Source organism: Muntiacus reevesi, chromosome 3 (assembly GCF_963930625.1).
Source record: "Muntiacus reevesi chromosome 3, mMunRee1.1, whole genome shotgun sequence".
Taxonomy (NCBI): Eukaryota; Metazoa; Chordata; class Mammalia; order Artiodactyla; family Cervidae; genus Muntiacus; species Muntiacus reevesi.
Genome location: NC_089251.1, coordinates 268,503,560 through 268,524,212, shown reverse-complemented (window position 1 = coordinate 268,524,212; position 20,653 = coordinate 268,503,560). Strand labels below are relative to the sequence as shown.

Sequence of the window (20,653 nt, the reverse complement as noted above, 5' to 3'; positions counted from 1 at the left end):
TACAGATATGAAGGGAACATTTCATGCACAGATGGGCACAATAAAGGACAGAAATGGCATGGACCTAACAGAAGCAAAAGATGTTAAGAAGAGGTGGCAAGAATACACAGAAGAACCATACAAAAAAGACCCAGATAACCACAATGGTGTGATTACACACCTAGAGCCAGACATCCTGGAATACAAACTCAAGTGGGTTTTAGGAAGCATCACTACGAACAAAGCTAGTGGAGGTGATGGAATTCCAGTTGAACTATTTCAAATCCTAAAAGATGATGTTGTGAAAATATTGCACTCAATATGCCAGAAAATTTGGAAAACTCGGCAGTGGCCCCAGGACTGGAAAAAGTCAGTGTTCATTCTAATCTCAAAGAAAGGCAATGCCAAAAATGCTCAAACTACCACACAATTGCAGTGATTTCACATGCTATCAAAGTAATGCTCAAAAATCTCCAAGCCAGGCTTCAACAGTACATGAACTGTGAACTTCCAGATGTTCAAGCTGGATTTAGAAAAGGCAGAGGAACCAGAGACCAAATTGCCAACATCTGTTGGATCGTAGAAAGAGCAAGAGAGTTCCAGGAAAAAAATCTACTTCTGCTTGAGAAACTAAACCAAAGCCTTTGACTGTGTGGATCACAACAAATTGAAAATTCTTAAAGAGCTGGGAATACCAGACCACCTTACCCACCTCCTGAGAAATCTGTATGCAGGTCAAGAAGCAACAGTTAGAACTGGACCTGAAACAACAGACTGTTCCAAATCAGGAAATTAGTATGTCAAGGCTGTATATTGTCACCCTGTTCAATTTACTCATATGCAGAGTACATCATGCGAAATGCCTGGCTGGCTGAAGTACCAGCTGGAATCAAGATTACAGGGAGAAACATCAATAACCTCAGATATGCAGATGACACCACCATTATGGCAGAAAATAAAGAAGAACTAAAGAGCCTCTTGATGAAGGTGAAAGAGGAGAGTGAAAAAGCTGGCTTAAAACTCAACATTCCAAAAACTGAGATCATGTCATCTAGTCCCATCACCTCACGGAAAATAGTGAGAGTTTTTATTTTCTTGTGCTCCAAAATCACTGTAGATGGTGATGCATCCATGAAATTAAAAGACACTTGCTCCTTGGAAGAAATGCTATGGCCAACCTAGACAGCATATTAAAAAGCAGAGACATTACTTTGCCAACAAAGGTCCATCTAGTCAAAGCTGTGGCTTTTCCAGTAGTCATGTATGGATGTGAGAGTTGAACTATAAAGAAAGCTAAGTGCCGAAGAACTGATGCTTTTGAACTGTGGTGTTGGAGAAGACTCTTGAGAGTCCCTTGGACTGCAAGGAGATCCAACCAGTCCATCCTAAAGGAAATCAGTCCTGAATATTCATTGGATGGACTGACACTGAAGCTGAAACTCCAAAACTTTGGCCACCTGATGCAAAGAACTGACTCATTGGAAAAGACCCTGATGCTGGGAAAGATTGAAGGCAGGAGGAGAAGGAGACAACAGAGGATGAGATGGTTGGATAGCATCACCAACTTGATGAACATGAGTTTGAGAAGGCTCCAGGAGTTGGTGATGGACAGGGAAGCCTGGTGTGCTGCAGTCCATGGGGTCACAAAGAGTCAAACACAACTGAGTGACTGAATTGAATTTTCTTTAAGGAAACCTCTCTTTTCCATGAGAGGTGGCAACTCCCAGTCAGACTGACCCTAAAACAACCAGCCATCTTGGAATTCACTACCCACAGCAGCTATAAGGCCTTAGCTCCCAGCTGCTGTTTGGGATTCATCACATCTGTCCCCTAAACCTGTGAGTGCAACAAATAGACAGGCCTCACTCTCTGTTTCCTCTGAAAGGAAGGGTGAGCCCAGGTTGTGTGCAAGTAAAATTTGGGCACTCATCACATGGAAGATACTGTGACTCACCATAGTAGCAGTGAATGGGATGTTGTCAATCAGGCAGGATGTGATGCCTGAGACCCAGACCACCAGGATGATGGAAGCTGTAAGGCGCTGATCTTCTGGGACCATCTGAAAGCAGCAGATAAAAGTAGAGCTGTTTACCATAGCTGTTCAGATCACACACACACACACTGAGGGTCTGATGGTAGGACACGGGGGACTCCAAAGGGACAACAGGGCTCCTCGTCCTTCCTCTTCCACACAGGAGACTAAAGGAGACTCTGGTGTACAAACAGCACCATCTGGACCTTTCCAACTCCTACCAGGAGCCTGGGACAGAGTCTATGAGTAATTCAGAGTAGTGACTCCAAACCATGCTCAAGCCAACCAACCCTTGGGTCAGTGTGGGGTGAGGGGAGTGTGGAAAGCAGAGTGTCCCTGTTTCTGATGTCCTGATGGGACACCAAATGACACACCAGCCACACTGACCTCACTTCCTGGCAAAAACCTTGGGTTAAGACCTCTGTGCATCACTTACTGAGACTACTGTCTCAATTGCTCTCCTTCCTAGAAAGGTTTCAACTAAAGGCTAATAGAAAAATTGCAAGCATCTGTAATTATATATTCCTTGAAAAAAGTCTCTTTTCATCTCTAGCCTACATAGGATAAAACAGGTTCCTTGTTAGACTTTTTACATAATGAATGAGATCTATTCTGATAATTTTTTTTTAATAAAAATTAAAGGAATGGTGGCTAGAGCACATTATATTGCAGTATTTAATGTACCTTTATTAGCAAAGCAGTCTGTTCTCCGACATATTCTATTAAGTGGAGATGTGCCAATGCCTAGAAAAAATAAATATATGATGAGAATCTGTTGAAAACTGAGAATATATGCAAATGTTTAAAAACATATCTTTAGAGTGAAAGTAAGTGAACATGGGCTCTCATTGCTTATAAAAGATCAAACACACAGTCTAAATAATTTACTATCATAAGGATACTGAAGATTCTTCAAGATGAGAGCAGAGTAGCACTGGCAGGAACTTCTGCCAGTTCACACTAATACAAACATTAATTTGTATTAATGTCCATGTTAAATTTAAATTTGTGTAGAAGGTCATTTCTTTTTAAGATCACCCTGGGGAAGACCTTCAAGATGGCTTGGATAGTAGTAAGACATGGATATCACCTTGCTCCCTACAAACACATCAAAAATACATCTGCATGTGGAACACCTCTTACAGAACACCAACTGATAGCTGGTAGAAGACCTTAGACTTTCAACAAGTTTATCTCCACAAAACATGTAGGGCAAAAGAAATAAGAAAAGAGACAAAGGAATCCAGATGGGACCTGTGCCTCTGGGAGGGAGCTATGAAGGAGGAAAAGTTTCTGCATGTTTGGAAACATTCATGGGCAGGCACATAGGAGAGCTTCAGAGCCTCAGAGGTGAGCACAACAGGTGTGCAGAGGGAAAAGGGAGAAAGAGAATTCTGCACAGAGATCAGTGCTGAGCAGTTCCCACTAGTTTGAGATACTGTCTGCATGCACATAGGGCAGGTGGGAGCTTGGTGCTGGGACTCAGGCTTCAGAGATCAGATCCCAAGGAGAGAACTGAGGTTGCCTGCCACGAAGACAGTCTGAGTCGGCCAGTACTACACAGTTGAGGGAGTCAAGGAAAAAGCCTGGGCCTGCCACAAAGGCAAGAGATCATTGTCTCAGGGACCCTCAAACTTCACCAGGTCACAGATGACAGGGCCACACCTCCGCAAGTGCCAAAGACAAGTGTCAGAGGCAGTACAAACCGCAACTGCTGTCTCTGACCCTAGAGGTGAATGCTTCAGCCACTGCCATGGCCACCAAGCTGTGAGCAAGCACAAGTCACTGCCCACACCTTCCAGGGAACTTGTGCAGCTTGGCACTGCCAAGGGACCGTGACCTGGAGCCAACTCCCCTGGGAGAATGCAGTTTGCCTCTGGTTGTAGCAACTTCCTACAGGCCTCTGCCACCACAGGCACTACCAACATTTCCCAATTGTGTCTGCCATTTCCCTCCCTCCCCCTGGCCTGAGTGAGCGAGTGAGCCCTGATCAGCCTCAGCCGCTGCTTCTGCCCCCTTTCATCTGGGCAGGGAACAGACAGTGGAGGGCGGCCCACAAACAGTGGCTGGGACAACAGCAACGCTGAGCACCAGGAGCTATGTGACCAAACAGGACGAAGGGGATTTGCTCATGCAGTGCCAGGAGTAGTGGCGTGAATCCTTGCCATTGTCTTGGTAAACCCTGCATCTGTGGAATATCTCAATAGACAGTGAGTGTCCCCACATTTGAAGCTGTGGAACTCAGGGGCAACTGTGGGCTTTGGAAGCAAGTACAAGGTAGAATAAGGCCAAATCAGAATCTGAGCTGGACCCACAGTGCCCACAGCAGGTCTAGAGACCTTCCTAGAAATTTGGAGGATGTCCTAAGAAGGGAGATTGGCTGGAGTTCATTGTGGGGGCAAGGAAACTGACAGCTGAGGCCACAGGAAAATTGTCTTCTTACTACCACTCTTTCTCTCTCTGTGTATATACGTAATTTTTTTCATTTTTGTTTTTTATTGGTGACTTTTTAAATTATTATTCTTTTAATTTTTACTTTTTATTTACTTTTTATTTTCTTGCATGTCATTCTTAAATAAATTTATTTTATTCCCCCTATTTCTACTGTACTGTTTCATTTTATTGCACTCTGTCCATGTTTTTATTTTTTCTTTTGTTTTACTTTGTTTTTAATCTTATTTTTACTTTACCTCCTTGTAGTATTTTTCTTTTGTTTTCTTCTCTGTTTAGTTTTTACATTTTTTTCAATTGTTTTATTGGTGTATATGTTTTATGCTTTATTTGCCTTTTTTTTAAGTTTACTTTCCACATTTGATTCCATCTTGGTGCTGTGTTTTTGCTAATTTATCTTTCAGTGTTTGTTTACATTTATGGATTTCTTTATTGGTTCAATTGTTCCCTTCTTTCTTGTTTCCTTTTTTTCCTTTCCTCTTCTTTTTGTGAGTTTGAGTGTGCATTTCTTTGTGTGTTTTTGTTTAGTTTTGCTTTTACTATATTTCTTGGGGTCCTCTCTACCTGTTATTTTCTTGTTTAGTTGATTTTTTTCTTTTTCTTTATCTTCTGTGCCAAGTAGTTCGTGAAGCCTTGGTGCTCCAGCAATGGGTTGGACCTGATCTTTTGAGGTGAGAAACCTGAGTCCAGGATGTTGGACCACAAGAGAACTCCTGACCCCGTGGAATGTTAACTAGAGAAAGTTCTTCCAAAGGCCTCATCCCAACACTAAGACCTGGCTACACCCCACAGCCAGAAAGTTCCAATGATGGACACCTCATGCCAAACAACTAGAAAAAAGGAACACAACCCCACCCATTAGCCAACAGTATAGCCTGAAGCTATACTAAGCTCAGAGACACCCCCTTCCTACAGAAAAAAAAAAAAAAAACACACCACTGTATGCACCACTGCCCATCAGAGGGACCAGATCCAGTTTCACCAATCAGAACATAGGCACCAGTTTCACCCACCAGGATGTCTATTCAAGGCACTGATCCAACCCCACCCACTGAGGGAAGATTCCTCAAGTAAGAGGAACTACAATCCTACATCCTGTGGAAAGGAGACCCCAAACACAGGAAGTTAAACAAAATGAGAAGACAGAGAACTTGCAGCAAATTAAGATATAGGAGCAAATTAAGAATCCACAAGACCAAACAAATGAAGAGGACATAGGCAGTCTACCTGAAAAACAATTCAGAGCAATGATAGTAAAAATAATTCAAAACCTTAGAATGGAGGCACAGACAAATAGAATGGATGCATGGATTGGAAAGATACAGGAAATGTTTAACAAGGACCTAGAAATAATGAACAATCAATGATGAGCAACACAATAACTGAAATAAAAACTACACTAGAGAAAACTAATAGCAGAATAACTGAGGCAGAGAATAGAGAAGTGAACTGGAAGAAAGAATGGTAGAAGTAAATGAAGCAGAGTAGAATAAAAATGAAAAAGGAAGGATGAGAAGAAATGACAACAGTCTCAGAGAACACTGAAACAACTTTAAGTGAACCAACATTTGAATTACAGGAGTCCCAGAGAAAGAAGAGAAAAATAAAGGCATAGAAAATATTTGAGGAGATAATAGTCAAGAACTTCTCGAACATGGGAACAGAAATAGCCACCCAAGTTCAGTAACCCAAAAAGAGTCCCATACAGGCAAACTCAAAGAGAAACACACCAAGACACATATTAAGCACAAACAAAAATTAAGCACAAACACACAAAAATATCAAAAGCAGCAAGGGGAAAGAAACAAATAACATACAAAGGAATCCCCATAAGGTTAACAGCTGATCTTTCAGTGAAAATTTGTAGGCCAGAAGGAAGTGACAGGCTATATTTAAAGTGATGAAAGGGAAAAAAAAAACTACAACCAAGATTACACTACAAAGCAAGGATCTTGTTCAGAGTCAATGGAGAAATCAAAAGCTGTACACATTAGCAAGTTAAGAAAATTGAGCACCACCAAACCAGCTTTACAACAATTGTTAAAGGAATTTCTTTAGGCAGAGAACACAAGAGAAGAAAAAGACCTAAAAAAAAAAAAAAAAACCGAAACAATAAAGTAAATGGTAATAAGATTGGACATATTAATAGTTAAATGTAAATGGATTAAATGCTCCAACAAAAAGACATAGACTAGTTGAATGGATGCAAAAAGCAAGACCTAGATGTATGCTGTCTACAAGAAATTAACTTCAGCCTAGGGACACATACAGACTGAAAGTGAGCCTGGAAAAAGATATTCCATGGAAATGGGAATCAGAAGAAAATTGGAGTACCATAACTCATCAAATAAAATAAACTTTAATATAAACATTATTACAAGAGACAAAGAAGAATGCTACATAATGATCAAGGCATCAATCCAAGAATAAGATAGAGCAATTATAAATATATGTGTACCCAACATAGGAGCGCCTCAATACATAAGGCAAATGCTAACAGTAATGAAAATGGAAATCAACAGTACCACAGTAACAGTAAGGGACTTTAACACTCCACTCACATCAATGGTCAGATCATCCAGAGGAAAAATTAATAAGGAAATGCAAGCCTTAAATGACCCATTAGACCAGATCAACCTATTGATATTTTCAGGACATTCCATCAAAAGAAGCAGAATACACTTTTTTCTCAAGTGCACATGGAAGATTCTCCAGGATAGATCACATCTTAGGTCACAAATCAAGTCTTCATAAATTTAAGAAAATTGAAATCATATCAAGCATTTCTTTCTGACCACAACACTGTGAGATTAAGTATCAATTAACAGGAAGACAAACACACAAAGGCTATCCAATACACTTCTAACTAACCAAAAGGTCACTGAAGAAACCAAACAGAAAAGAAAACAATATCTAGAAACAAATGACAAGGAAAACATGACAATCTATAACCTATGGGATGAAGCAAAAGCAGTGCTAAGAGGGAATTTCATAGCAATACAAACCTAACTCAAGGAGCAGGAAAAAACCAAGTAAACAACCTTACACTTAAAGCAACTAGAAAAAGAAGAACAACAACAACAACAAAACCCAAAGTTAGTGGAAGGAAAGAAATCAAAAATCAGAGCAGAAATATATGAAATAAATGAAGAAAAAATAACAAAGATCAATAAAGCTAAAGCCTAGTTCTTTGAGAAGATAAAATTGACAAGCCATTAGTCAGAATCATCAATAAAAAAAGGACGACACAAATCAATAACATTAGAAGTGAAAAGGGAGAGGTTACAACAGATAATGCAGAAATGAAAAGGATCATAAGAGACTACTACAAGCAAATATATATGATGGAGAAAAGACAGCCTCTTCAGTAAATGGTGCTGGTAAAACTGAACAGCTACTGGTAAAAGAATGAAATTAGAATACTTCCTAACACCATATTAAAAAATAAACTCAAAACGTATTAAAGACTTAAATGTAAGGCTAGAAACTACAAACCTAAAACTCTTACTGGAAAACATAGGCAGAACACTCTTTGACATTAATTGAAGCATCATCCTCTTTCACCCACCTCCTAGAGTAATGGAAATAAAAACAAAAATAAACAAATGAGGCCCAAAGATTTTGCGCAGCAAAGAAAACTATAAAAAACTGAAAAGACAACACTCAGAGTCTGAGAAAATATTTTCAAATAAAACAACTGACAAAGTATTAATCTCCAAAATACACAAGTGACTTATGCAGATAAACAAACAACTCAATGAAAAATGGGCAGAACATACAAACAGACTTTTCTCCAATGAAGAAATAGAGATGGCCAACAAATACCTGAGAAGATACGTTGCTCATTATTAGAGATATGCAAATCAAAACTACAATGAGGTATCACCTTACACCAGTCAGAATGACCATCATTTAAAAATCTACAAACAATAAATACCGGAGGGGTTGTGGAGAAAAGGGAGCTCTATGCACTGTTGGTGGGAAGTGAGATTGCCACAATGGAAAGGAGAATGTATATTACTTAAAGAACCAGGAAAAAAACTACCGTGAAAGTGAAGTCACTCAGTCATGTCCAACTCTTTGCGACCTTATGGACTGTAGCCCACCAGCCTCCTCTATTCATGGGATTTTCCAGACAAGAACACTGGAGTGGGTTGCCATTTCCTTCTCCAAGGGATCCTCTCAATCCAGGGATTTAACTCAGGTCTCCCACATTGCAGGCAGACTCTTTACCATCTGAGCCACCAGGGAATCACATATGATGCAACAATTACACTACTGGGCATATACCCTGAGAAAATCAGAATTCAAAAAGACACATGTACCCCAAAGTTCGTTGCAGCACTATTTACAGTAGCCAGGACATGGGAGCAACCTAGATGTCCATTGACAGATAAATGGATAAAAAAAGTTGTGTTAGAATAGAATGGAATATTACTCAACCTTGAAAAGGAAGGAATGCTAATCAGCTGAACTGAGGTGGATGAATGTACAACCAGTTATAGAGAGCAAAGTAAGTCAGAAAGAGAAACACAAATATTGTACATTAAATATATATGGAATCTAGAAAAATGTTAGTGATGAATCTATTTCAGGGCAGAAATAGAAACAGACATGGAGAACAGACTTGCAGACACAGCAGGAAAAAGAGACGGTGGCAAGAATTGAGAAATCAGCATTGATATACATACACTGCCATGTGTAAAAATAGATAGCTAGTGGGAAATTGCTGTGTAACACAGATCCCAGCCAGGCTCTCTGTGACAGACTAGATAAGTGGGATGGGGGCAGGTTGGGAAGGAAGCTAAAGAGTGAGGGTTGCTTTGAATAGTTGATGGCAGAATCACAGGATAACACAATACTGTAAAACCATTATCCTCCAATTTTAAAAAACAGAGATGCAAAAAAAGAAAAAAACAATGTAGGTCAGATAAATGTATTGATATATTCAGCTCAACAGATACTAATTCCTAAAAACAACACAATCATTAAAAAATAAAAAAGGTTTTAAAAAAGATTGCTCTCTGGGAGTACTGTTCACCTGTATATAATAAAATGTCTCTCCATATAGAATGTCTTTCTAGTAAGTTGCATTTCAAATTTTTTTTTAAGCTTAACCTCACAGAGTTCTAGGGAAGAAAAAAGAAAGAAAATTCATGGTTTTTATAACTTAAAGAAAAGTCTATGTAAGTGAAGCACATAACTCTTTTCATAGCACTAGACAGATTGAAAATTGTTTACAGAAAAATGTAGGGGAAAGGATTAGATGAAGGAGATATAAGTGCAGAAGTCGTTCTGCTCGGTGTGCCCCCTTTGTCCCAGCCAAAGATGGGATCCTCTGCTGTCTGTGACAGATCTTGGACAGGAAACACCAATAGGGAGCCAGACACAGGGGTGACATAACTACCTAGAACCTCTCAAATGTGGTCTTTTCACTGTGATGTCATCATGTTGTATAATTTAAAATACTTAAATTATCAGCTTGACTATGTCTAAATATAAGTTTATAAATTTCCCATTCATATGTACAACACTTCATTAGGCTTCATACAAAAACTGTGGAGCAAAAATATTGGGTCTTCAATCACAATGATCAATTAAGATTGCTATATCAATTAAATCATAAGCATAAGCTTACTTAGAGCATGGTTTCTTGATATCAGCCTAAAGAGATGTTAGGAACAAGATCAGTCTTTGTTTTAGGATCTGTCCTGTTCATTGATGAATGTTTAACAGTATTCCTGGTCTCTACCCAGTTGATCAACCCAGATGGATGGTCAACACCGAAATCAGATTGATTATATTCTTTGCAGCCAAAGATGAAGAAGCTCTATACAGTCAGCAAAAACAAGACTGGGAGCTGACTGTGGCTCAGATCATGAACTCCTTATTGCCAAATTCAGACTGAAATTGAAGAAACTAGGGAAAACCACTACACCATTCAGGTATGATCTAAATCAAATCCAATATGATTATACAGTGGAAGTGAGAAATAGATTTAAGGGACTAGATCTGATAGACAGAGTGCGTGATGAACTATGGGCAGAGGTTCATGACATTGTACAGGAGACAGGGATCAAGACCATCCTCATGGAAAAGAAATGCAAAAAAGCAAAATGGCTGTCTGAGGAGGCCTTACAAATAGCTGTGAAAAGAAGAGAAGTAAAAAGCAAAGGAGAAAAGGAAAGATATTCCCATTTGAATGCAGAATTCCAAAGAAAAGCAAGGAGAGATAAGAAAGCCTTCCTCAGCAATCAATGCAAAGAAATGGAGGAAAACAATAGAATGGGAGACTAGAGATCTCTTCAAGAAAATTAGAGATACCAAGGCAATATTTCATGCAAAGATGGGTTCAATAAAGGATAGAAATGGTATGGACCTAACAGAAGCAGAAGATATTAAGAAGAGGTGGCAAGAATACACAGAAGAACTATACAAAAAAGATCTTCACGACACAATACTCACGATGGTGTGATCACTCAATAGAGCCAGACATCCTGGAATGTGAAGTCAAGTGGGCCTTAGAAAGCATCACTATGAACAAAGCTAGTGAAGGTGATGGAATTCCACTTGACCTATTTCAAATTCTGAAAGATGATGCTGTGAAAGTACTGCACTCAATATGCCAGCAAATTTGGAAAACTCAGCAGTGGTCATAGGACTGGAAAAAGTCAGTATTCATTCCAACCTCGAAGAAAGGCAATGCCAAAGAATGCTCAAACTACTGCATAATTGCACTTATCTCACACGCTCTGAAAGTAATGCTCAAAATTCTCCAAGCCAGACTTCAGCAATACATGAACTGATAACTTCCAGATGTTCAAGCTGGTTTTAGAAAAGGCCGAGGAACCAGAGATCAAATTGCCAACATCTGCTGGATCATCAAAAAAGCAAGAGAGTTCCAGAAAAACATCTATTTCTGCTTTATTGACTATGCCAAAGCCTTCGACTGTGTGGAACACAATAAACTGTGGAAAATTCTTAAAGAGATGGACATACCAGACCACCTGACCTGCCTCTTGAGAAACCTATATGCAGGTCAAGAAGCAACAGTTAGAACTGGACATGGAAAAACAGACTGGTTCCAAATAGGAAAAGGAAGATGTCAAAGCTGTATATTATCACCCTGCTTATTTAACCTATATGCAGAGTACATCATTCAAAACACTGGGCTGGAAGAAGCACAAGCTGGAATCAAGATTGCCAGGAGAAATATCAATAACCCCAGATATGCAGATGACACTACCCTTATGGCAGAGAGTGAAGAGGAACTAAAAAGCCTCTTGATGAAAGTGAAAGAGGAGAGTGAAAAAGTTGGCTTAAAGCTTAACATTCAGAAGACTAAGATCATGGCATCTGGTCCCATCACCTCATGGGAAATAGATGGGGAGACAGTGGAAATAGTGTCCGACTTTATTTTTGGGGGCTCCAAAATCACTGCAGATAGTGATTGCAGCCATGAAATTAGAAGACACTTACTCCTTGGAAGGAAAGTTATGACCAACCTAGACAGCATATTAAAAAGCAGAGACATTACTTTGCCAACAAAAGTCCATCTAGTCAAGGCTATGGTTTTTCCAGTGGTCATGTATGGATGTGAGAGTTGGACTGTGAAGAAAGCTGAGTGCTGAAGAATTGACACTTTTGAACTGTGGTATTTGAGAAGACTATTGAGAGTCCCTTGGACTTCAAGGAGATCCAACCAGTCCATCCTAAAGGAGATCAGTCCTGGGTGTTTATTGGAAGGCCTGATGCTGAAGCTGAAACTCCAATACTTTGGCCACCTGAAGCAAAGAGTTGACTCATTGGAAAAGACCCTGATGCTGGGAGGGATTGCGGGCAGGAGGAGAAGGGGACGACAGAGGATGAGATGGTTGGATGGCATCACCTACTCAATGGACATGAGTTTGAGTAAACTCCGGGAGTTTGTGATGGACAGGGAGGCCTGGCGTGCTGCGATTCATGGAGTTGCAGAGCAGGACATGACTGAGCAACTGAGCTGAACCCAGTTGATGCCTGTTGTACCTTCTCTGACCCAGTATGACAACCAAAACATGTCCAGACAGAGCCAAAAATGTCTCTGCAAAATTGCCCCTTGTTAATAATCATTGATTTATGGTAATACAACTTTTACTAAAACAAAATTTTTAATTTGGAAGAAAAACTGAATGTAATGGGAAAATTATTTTTATATACTATTGATTGAAAGAAGATTTAAAGGTCTAAGACAGATTAAAACCTTTGCTAGATATGAAACAGACATGGTATAGATACATACACATATATACTTGTCAGGGGACATTCAACTTTAAGGGATCCAATATACTTTATTCCTTTGTGTGCCATTTCTCAAGGATTCTCTATTCCTTATCAGTTCCTGGAAAACAGGAAGGAGCAGAGCTGCATGCAGTTCTCAGAACTGAGGTCATGAGAAAGGGCACCTGCTTGGATTCCTTTCAGTGACTCCCTTCAGTGACCTTTTACTTAAAGGTAATCTATTCAGTTATGCCCCTCTTACTCAGGATATGGAATGCTTTCTGGCTCTTTGAAGATTGTTATTTGCTTGGCTTTGTTTTTGCTCAATTTTTTTACTACCTAAAGCTGCCTTGTATGAAGATATATAAACATGCGTTTCTGCCAATACAGCACCCTTGTTTCACTTGAGACTTGGGTTTCCTGCGTCCCTCTTCTCATTGACTCCAGTCCCCAGGTCCTGGTCTACAAAGACCATGACATATACTGTATTTGGTGTACACCTTAATGTATGCCTAAAGACAACTATCTATTTATAGATTTAGTGTCATATGATTACCCCACAATGGTCTGTGGCAACAGTGTCAGACAAAATAAAGGAAAGCCTTCAGAATACTTGAACATGACATATCTAATAATTCATTTATGACTAACTGATCTCTTAATTGAGAAAAGAAAGTCAAAATGTGAGAATACAAAAAGCTAATAAGTAATTCCTTTATAAAATGATGAATGAAATAACTATGAAATAATTAATTCTATCAAGTCTAAAGTTGAAAATACATAATATATATTTTACACTTCAGCAAACTAAAGTTTATGTATAGTTGAAGACTATATACATCACTTGTCTCCTCCATCAATTTATATAGTGAAAAGATGGTTGTGTAATATGATGTAAATTCCTCACAATATGAAACATTATTATCCTTCTGTTGCAGTGACAGCTTGCAAAAAACTGGTTCAGCAATGATCTGATATCCCTGCCCCACTGAAATTAGGCAAATAACAACAACTCAGTGCCACTAATTCCTTCCAAATGGGAGACTAAGAGGTCTTAAACTCCCTTCTGCAGTCAAATAAATAGATATTGGATAAAGTACACTTTAAAGGTTTTACTGGATTAGCAAGACAATGTAATGTTTTCCAAAGAATCTCCTTTCCCAATAAAATGTTTAGTGCAGCTGGCTGGGAGCTGTAGACTTGAATGGCAAGGAAGGATAGAACTGCCTTGAGCTGGATGCCAAACAGGGCTCTCCAAATGGCACTAGTGGCAAAGAACCCATCTGCCAATGCAGTAGATGTAAAGAGCTGCAAGTTTGATCCCTGGATCAAGAAGATCCCCTTGAAGAAGGCATGGTAACCCACTCTAACATTCTTGGCTGAGAATCCTTTGGACAGAGGACCCTGGTGTGCTACAGCTCATAGGGTCACCAAGAGTAGGATACAGCTGAAGCGACTTAGCACACAGGCCAACCAGACACTAAAACCATTGTACTGAAGTGTGAGCAGCAGCAGTGTTGTCGGTTGAAACCAATGATTCTCACCCTGAATTGGGAGCCTTGAAACAGGCTGAAAATTACCCCGTGGCATCCAGTAGAGGCAAACACAAGCAGTTCCTGGAAGAAAACACCCCAAATGTAGCTTCTCAGGAGTTCCACAGATTAAGATCAAGTAGTCAAGAGTACAAGTAGTTAAGTAACATGAATGAGAGGAGAAATAACCAAAACAGATTTAAATATACCACAAACATGCAAGAAGGAGAATCTGTAGATACCAGATATACTAGAGGAATTTTGTTTAAAGAAACTAGAGTTGAAGAGTGTAAAAGTAACAGCTAATATTTGCCTTTTGATGAGTTAAGAATGTAAGTTGTCATTTCTTGAGTAAAACACTAAAAGAGAATATCAACTGCCAAAAAATGGGAAATCAAATTCTACATAATCCTTAATCTACTCAGATAAAGAAGAAAAAAGATTGAAAATAAAAATATACAAGGTTAGACTAATAAAAAGATGGAAGATTTAAACTCAAATGTATTAATATAGTCATTAAGAGTAATAGAATAAATATATTACTAAAAATCTAAATATTGTCAGACTGGACTAAAAAATGAGTTTTATACCCCAATACATGCTGTCTTCCAAAGATATATTTAAAATATTAGGTAAGAAAAGTTGAAAGTTAAAGGCTAGGGAAAACATGAAAGTTTCTAACTTTCTATCCCTCATGAACAGTTAATAATTCTAAATTTCTATATCCTTAGTAACACAGCCTCAAAATATATAAATCATCCATAGAACTGCAAGGACAATAAGACATATCCACAATTAACTAGGGAAATTGGCTAATTAAGAAAAAAAGAGCTTGATTTAAGAAATCAAAATAGAAATTTAAAATAAGCTTTGAATGAATAAAATACAATCAAAATACATATAATAACTTGGAAGAATGTAGTTAAATATATGCAGATGAAATTTATAGCATTAAATGTCATATTTGAAAATATAAAGCATGAAAAAAAGCTAAGCATTCATTTTCAGAAGGTAATAGCAAAGGAAGAAGAAAATGATAAAATAGAAAAAATATTCAATTGAGAGAAAAGACTAGCAAAGTTTGCATGCTAGTGGAGACTAATAAATAGAAAAGAAGAAAGAGGAGGACAGAGAGAAGAGAAGTCACAAGTTACCAATTTAGCAATGAAAGCAGCATCTCTAAAGAGACAGCTAAGCAGATATAGGAATGAAACTACAAAACTCTAAAATTAATTGTAGCACTCTTTACATTTTTCATACATATATCCAGTTGATTCAGCAACATTTGCTGAAAAGATGTTCCTTTCCCTATTGAATTCTTTGGCACTTTTGTTTAAAATTAGTTGTTCATAAATGGGATATGGCCAAGATGGTGAAGCAGGAAGACTCTGAGATCACCTCCTCCCATGGGCACACCATAATTACAACTATTCACACAGCAACTATCTATGAGAACAACCTGAAAACTAATAGAAAATATTTGCAGTAACTAAAGATATAAAGGAACCGCAAGATGGGTAAGAGTGGTACAGTCACAGCACAGTACAGTGGTATAGGCACAGTAAAAACACACACCCCAGGATGGCAACTCACAAATGGGAAGATAATCATGAATGCAGAAGTGAGGAGTCCAAGCCTCACATTGGGCTCCCCCATTCAGGATACTGCTCCAGAAAGACGAACTCCCCAAACATCTGGCATTGAAGTCCAGTGGAACTTGTATGCAGCAGAGCTAAAGGGCTATAGGAAAGAAAGACTCCAGTCTTAAAAAGTACACACAAAATCTCACATTCTCTGAGTCCCAGTGAGGAAGGAATCATTTGAAAGGAGCCTGAGTCAAACCCATTTGATGACCTTAGACAGCTTTTCCATTGTAGGAGACAACTTAGACTCCTACACAGTCTAAGTTGGGGGACACAGATGCTGCTAGGAGTCACACTTGGAAGTTTATTCTACCATGAGGATACGGTGCTCACAACTACCATTTTGGAGCCCTCTTTCTAGCCTATTAGTGCTGGGGACTTACCCACCTACTAGCAGGCAGACACCAAACACAGGCCTCACCAGTCCTGCAGTTAGCTGCACCAGGACATGACTCTACTCACCAGTGCACCAGAACTAACTCAGGGGATCCTCAGACCCAGATTGACCCATCAGTAGGTCAGCAACCACCACATAAGGCGAGACCTGGTACCCAACCAGACCAGGGGCCAGGCCCACCTACCAACATTCCCACAGAAGTTGGTCTCATCAAAACAGAAGGGCCAACACAGCCTATATTGAGGGACCCTAGAGCATGTAGCCCTGGCCCCCTGCCCTGGGCCCGGTAGGATGTCTCTTACACAAGGCATTTCACCAAGATCAGGAAATGTATCTGACCTACTTAATATATAGAAATAAACAGAAAGAATTAGGCAAAATGAAAAGACAGAAAATACATTCCCATCTAAACAGAATAAAGGAACAAGATAAAACCTCAGAAGAATTAAATGGACATAAGCAATCTACTCAATAGAGAGCTCAATATATTAAATAGACAACTAATAAGGACCTACTGGATAGCACAGGCAACTCTACTAAACAATCTGTAATGACCTATATTGAAAAAGTATCTAAAAACAAGTTTATATATAAACTTGTATATATATACATATATGTATATATTTATATATACATATAAAGTATACATATAACTGATTCATTTTGCTATATAGCAGAAACTAACACAAAATTGTAAATCAACCCTACTCCAGTAAGTTTTTTTAAAGAATACAAACAACCTGACTGGAAAATAGGCCAAATTTATTAACAGATACCTCATCAAAGAAGATATACAGATGGTAAACAACATATAAAAATATGCACCACATCATATGACAACAGTGAAATGAAAATTAAAATAACAGAGACACCACCTATTAGAATGGCCAAAATCTAAAACGCCAATACCAAGTGCTGCTAGCATGTGGAGTAATAGTAATTCTTATACATTACTGATGAGAATTCAACATGCCACAGTCACTTTGAAAGGCAGTTTGGCAAATCCTTACAAAACTAAACATACTCTTACCATATGATTCAGTAATCACACTCCTTAGTACTTATTCAGAGGATCTGAAAAGTAATGTCCATCAAAAAAACTTAGCACATGGATACGTATAGCATTTTGTTCATAACTGCCAAAACTTGGAAACAACCAAGATATCCTTCAATAGATAGATAAATCAACTGCAGTACATTCAGGCAATAGAATGCTATTCAGTGTTGAAAGGAAATCAAACGAAGAGCCATGGCAAGCATGCATGTGTGCATGTGTGAATAGTCACCCAAATCATGTCTGACTCTGTGACCCCCATGGACTGTAGCCTGGCAGGCTCCTCTGTCATGGGATTTTTCAGGCAAGAATACTGGAATGGGTTGCCATTTCCTCTTCCAGGGGATATTTTCAACCCAGGGATCAAACCTGCAACTCCTGCATTGGCAGGTGGATTCTTTACGCTCTGGAAGAAAATTTAAATGCATATTACTAAGTGAAAGAAGCCAAACTGAAAGACTATATACAGTATGATTCAAATTATATTATTCTGGAAATGGTGGAACTATGGAGAACAGTTAAAAGAGCAGTGTATGATGATTTCACAGTTCAGTTCAGTTCAGTCGCTCAGCTGTGTCCAACTCTTTGTGACCCCATGGACTGCAACCAGGCCTCACTGTCCATCACCAACTCCTGGAGTTTACTCAAACTCATGTCCATTGAGTCGGTGATGCCATCCAACCATCTCATCCTCTGTTGTCCCCTTCTCTTCCCACCTTCAATCTTTCCCTTCATCAAGGTCTTTTCCAACAAGTCAGTTCTTCACATCAGGTGGCCAAAGTATTTGAGTTTCAGCATCAACATCAGTCCTTCCAATGAATATTCAGGACTGATTTTCTTTAGGGTTGACTGGTTAGATCTCCTTGCAGTTCAAGGAACTCTCCAAGAGTCTTCTTCAACACCACAGTTCAAAAGCATCAACTCTTCAACACCCAACTTTCTTTATAGTCCAACTCTCACAATACATACAAATATCAAATCAGTATACTGTATACTTGAAACTAATGTTACATGTCAACTATACTACAATGGATATGGAAAACATAAAAAATTTTTTTTAAAAAGTGTTCAAGGTAATGATCACAAAGTTGATAAAAGAAATGAGAAGAAAGAATGAACACAGTGGGAAGTTTAATAAAAATATTAGAAAATATAAAGAACAAACAAAACTGAAGAATACAAAAAATTAAATTTTTTTTAAAAATCCCATTAGAGGGAATCAACCATAGTTGAGATTATATAGAGGAATGGATCAGTGAACTGGAAGATAAAGTATAAATCATCAAAGTTGAACAGAAAAAAGAATATTAAAAGAACGAGGACAATTTAACTGTACTAATATTTGCATTACAAGTATCCTGGAAGGAGAAGAGAGAAAGGGGCAGAGGACATATTTAAAGACATAAGAGATGAAAACTTCCCTAACCAGAGAAAAGAATAGACATCCAAGTCCAGGAATCACAGGGGGTTTTGAACAAGATCAACCAAAAGAGATTCACACAAAGACTCATTGTAACTAAAATGGCAAAAGTAAAATAATCTTAAAAGCAGCAGGGGGAAAAAAACCAGTTACATACAAGGGAATTCTTATAAGACTGTCTGTTGACTTTTTTTAGCAGAAACTGCAGGCAAGAAGGAAGTGGACAACATATACAAAGTGAAAAAAGGAAAAAAAAACAATAACCAAGAATATTTTACCCATCAAGGATATCACTCATATGTGAAGGAGACATAGCTTTATACACAAGCAAAAGCTGAGTTTAGCACCACCAAAGTGGCTTCACAGGAAACGTTAAAGGGACTACTCTAAGTCGAAAAAACACAACTAGAAATGTGAAAATTATGAAAGGAAAAAACTCTCATTGGTGGCAGTAAACATACAGCAAAGGTAGTACATAAACTACTTATAAAGTTACTAGAAAGGTTAAAAGATGTAGTAAAATCATTCATGTCCACAATAAGTAGATACAGGATTCACAAAACAAGAAAGGCATAAAATATGAGGTCAAATGTATAAAACATGAGTGAAAAGAGAACATGTTGATGTTAATGTTCAAATTGAAAAGATCATCAAATTAAAATAATCAGATATAGATAGATAGATAATTAGATAGATTGATAGTTAGCTATTTATGAACCTCATGATAAGTACAAAGCAAAAACCTACAATGGCTATACAAAAAAGAGAGAAGGACATTAAAGCATGAAACTAAATGTAATCATCAAGTCACAAAGGAATAAATAGAAGAGAAAGAAAAGAACTAAAAAGAACTGCAAGAACAATTAAGACAATGGCGATAAGTACAAACCTCTCAGTACTTTATATGTAAATAGACTAAATCTCCAGTCAAGACATACAGTGGCTGAATGAATTTTAAAAACAAACACAAGACCCAGCAAACATATGCTGTCTATAAGCGATTCACTTTAGATCTAAAGATATACACAGACTGAAAGTGAAAGGATAGAAAAAGGTACTTCATTGAAAATAGAAGTGTAAAGGTAGCAATACTTTTATATGAGACAAAAGAGACTTTAAACAAATATTGTAATAAGAGACTAAGATGGCAGCCATCCTTACTGGTGTGTAATGGTACCTCATTGTGGTTTTGATTTAAATTTCTCTAATAATGAGTGATGTTGTGCATCTTTTCATGTGTTTGCTAGCCATCTGTATGTCTTCTTTGGAGAAATGTCTGTTTAGTTCTTTGTCCCATTTTTTGATTGGGTCATTTATTTTTCTGGAATTGAGCTTCAGGAGTTGCTTGTATATTTTTGAGATTAATCCTTTGTCGGTTGCTTCATTTGCTATTATTTTCTCCCAATCTGAGGGCTGTCTTTTCACCTTGCTTATAGTTTCCTTTGTTGTGCAAAAGCTTTTAAGTTTAATTAGGTCCCATTTGTTTATTTTTGCTTTTATTTCCAATATTCTGAGAGGCGGGTTATAGAGGATCCTGCTGTGATTTATTTCGGAGAGTGTTTTACCTATGTTCTCCTCTAGGAGTTTTATAGTTTCTGGTCTTACATTTAGATCTTTAATCCATTTTGAGTTTATTTTTGTGTATGGTGTTAGAAAGTGTTCTGGTTTCATTCTTTTACAAGTGGTTGACCAGTTTTCCCAGCACCACTTGTTAAAGAGTTTGTCTTTTTTCCATTGTATATCCCTGCCTCCTTTGTTGAAGATAAGGTGTCCATAGGTACATGGATTTATCTCTGGGCTTTCTATTTTTTTCCATTGATCTATATTTCTGCCTTTGTGCCAGTACCATACTGTCCTGATGACTGTGGCTTTGCTACTCTCCAAAAGTC

The 20,653-nt window shown here is 38.2% G+C and overlaps 1 protein-coding gene across 4 annotated transcripts in view; it reads right to left on the bottom strand.

Moving 5' to 3' along the window:
* The window catches only part of OCA2 (OCA2 melanosomal transmembrane protein), a 267,404-nt gene that overhangs the window by 33,318 nt on the left and 213,433 nt on the right, over positions 1-20,653 (bottom strand). For 3 of the 4 annotated variants that reach the window (XM_065927959.1, XM_065927960.1, XM_065927961.1), the window contains 2 exons: positions 2,696-2,755; positions 1,934-2,038 (listed from right to left, as the gene is read on the bottom strand). The exons of the other annotated variant lie outside the window; for it this stretch is intronic. In XM_065927959.1, the coding sequence (XP_065784031.1) occupies positions 1,934-2,038; positions 2,696-2,755 (165 nt within the window). The remainder of the gene's footprint in view (positions 1-1,933; positions 2,039-2,695; positions 2,756-20,653) is intronic. 4 annotated transcript variants of the gene reach the window in all.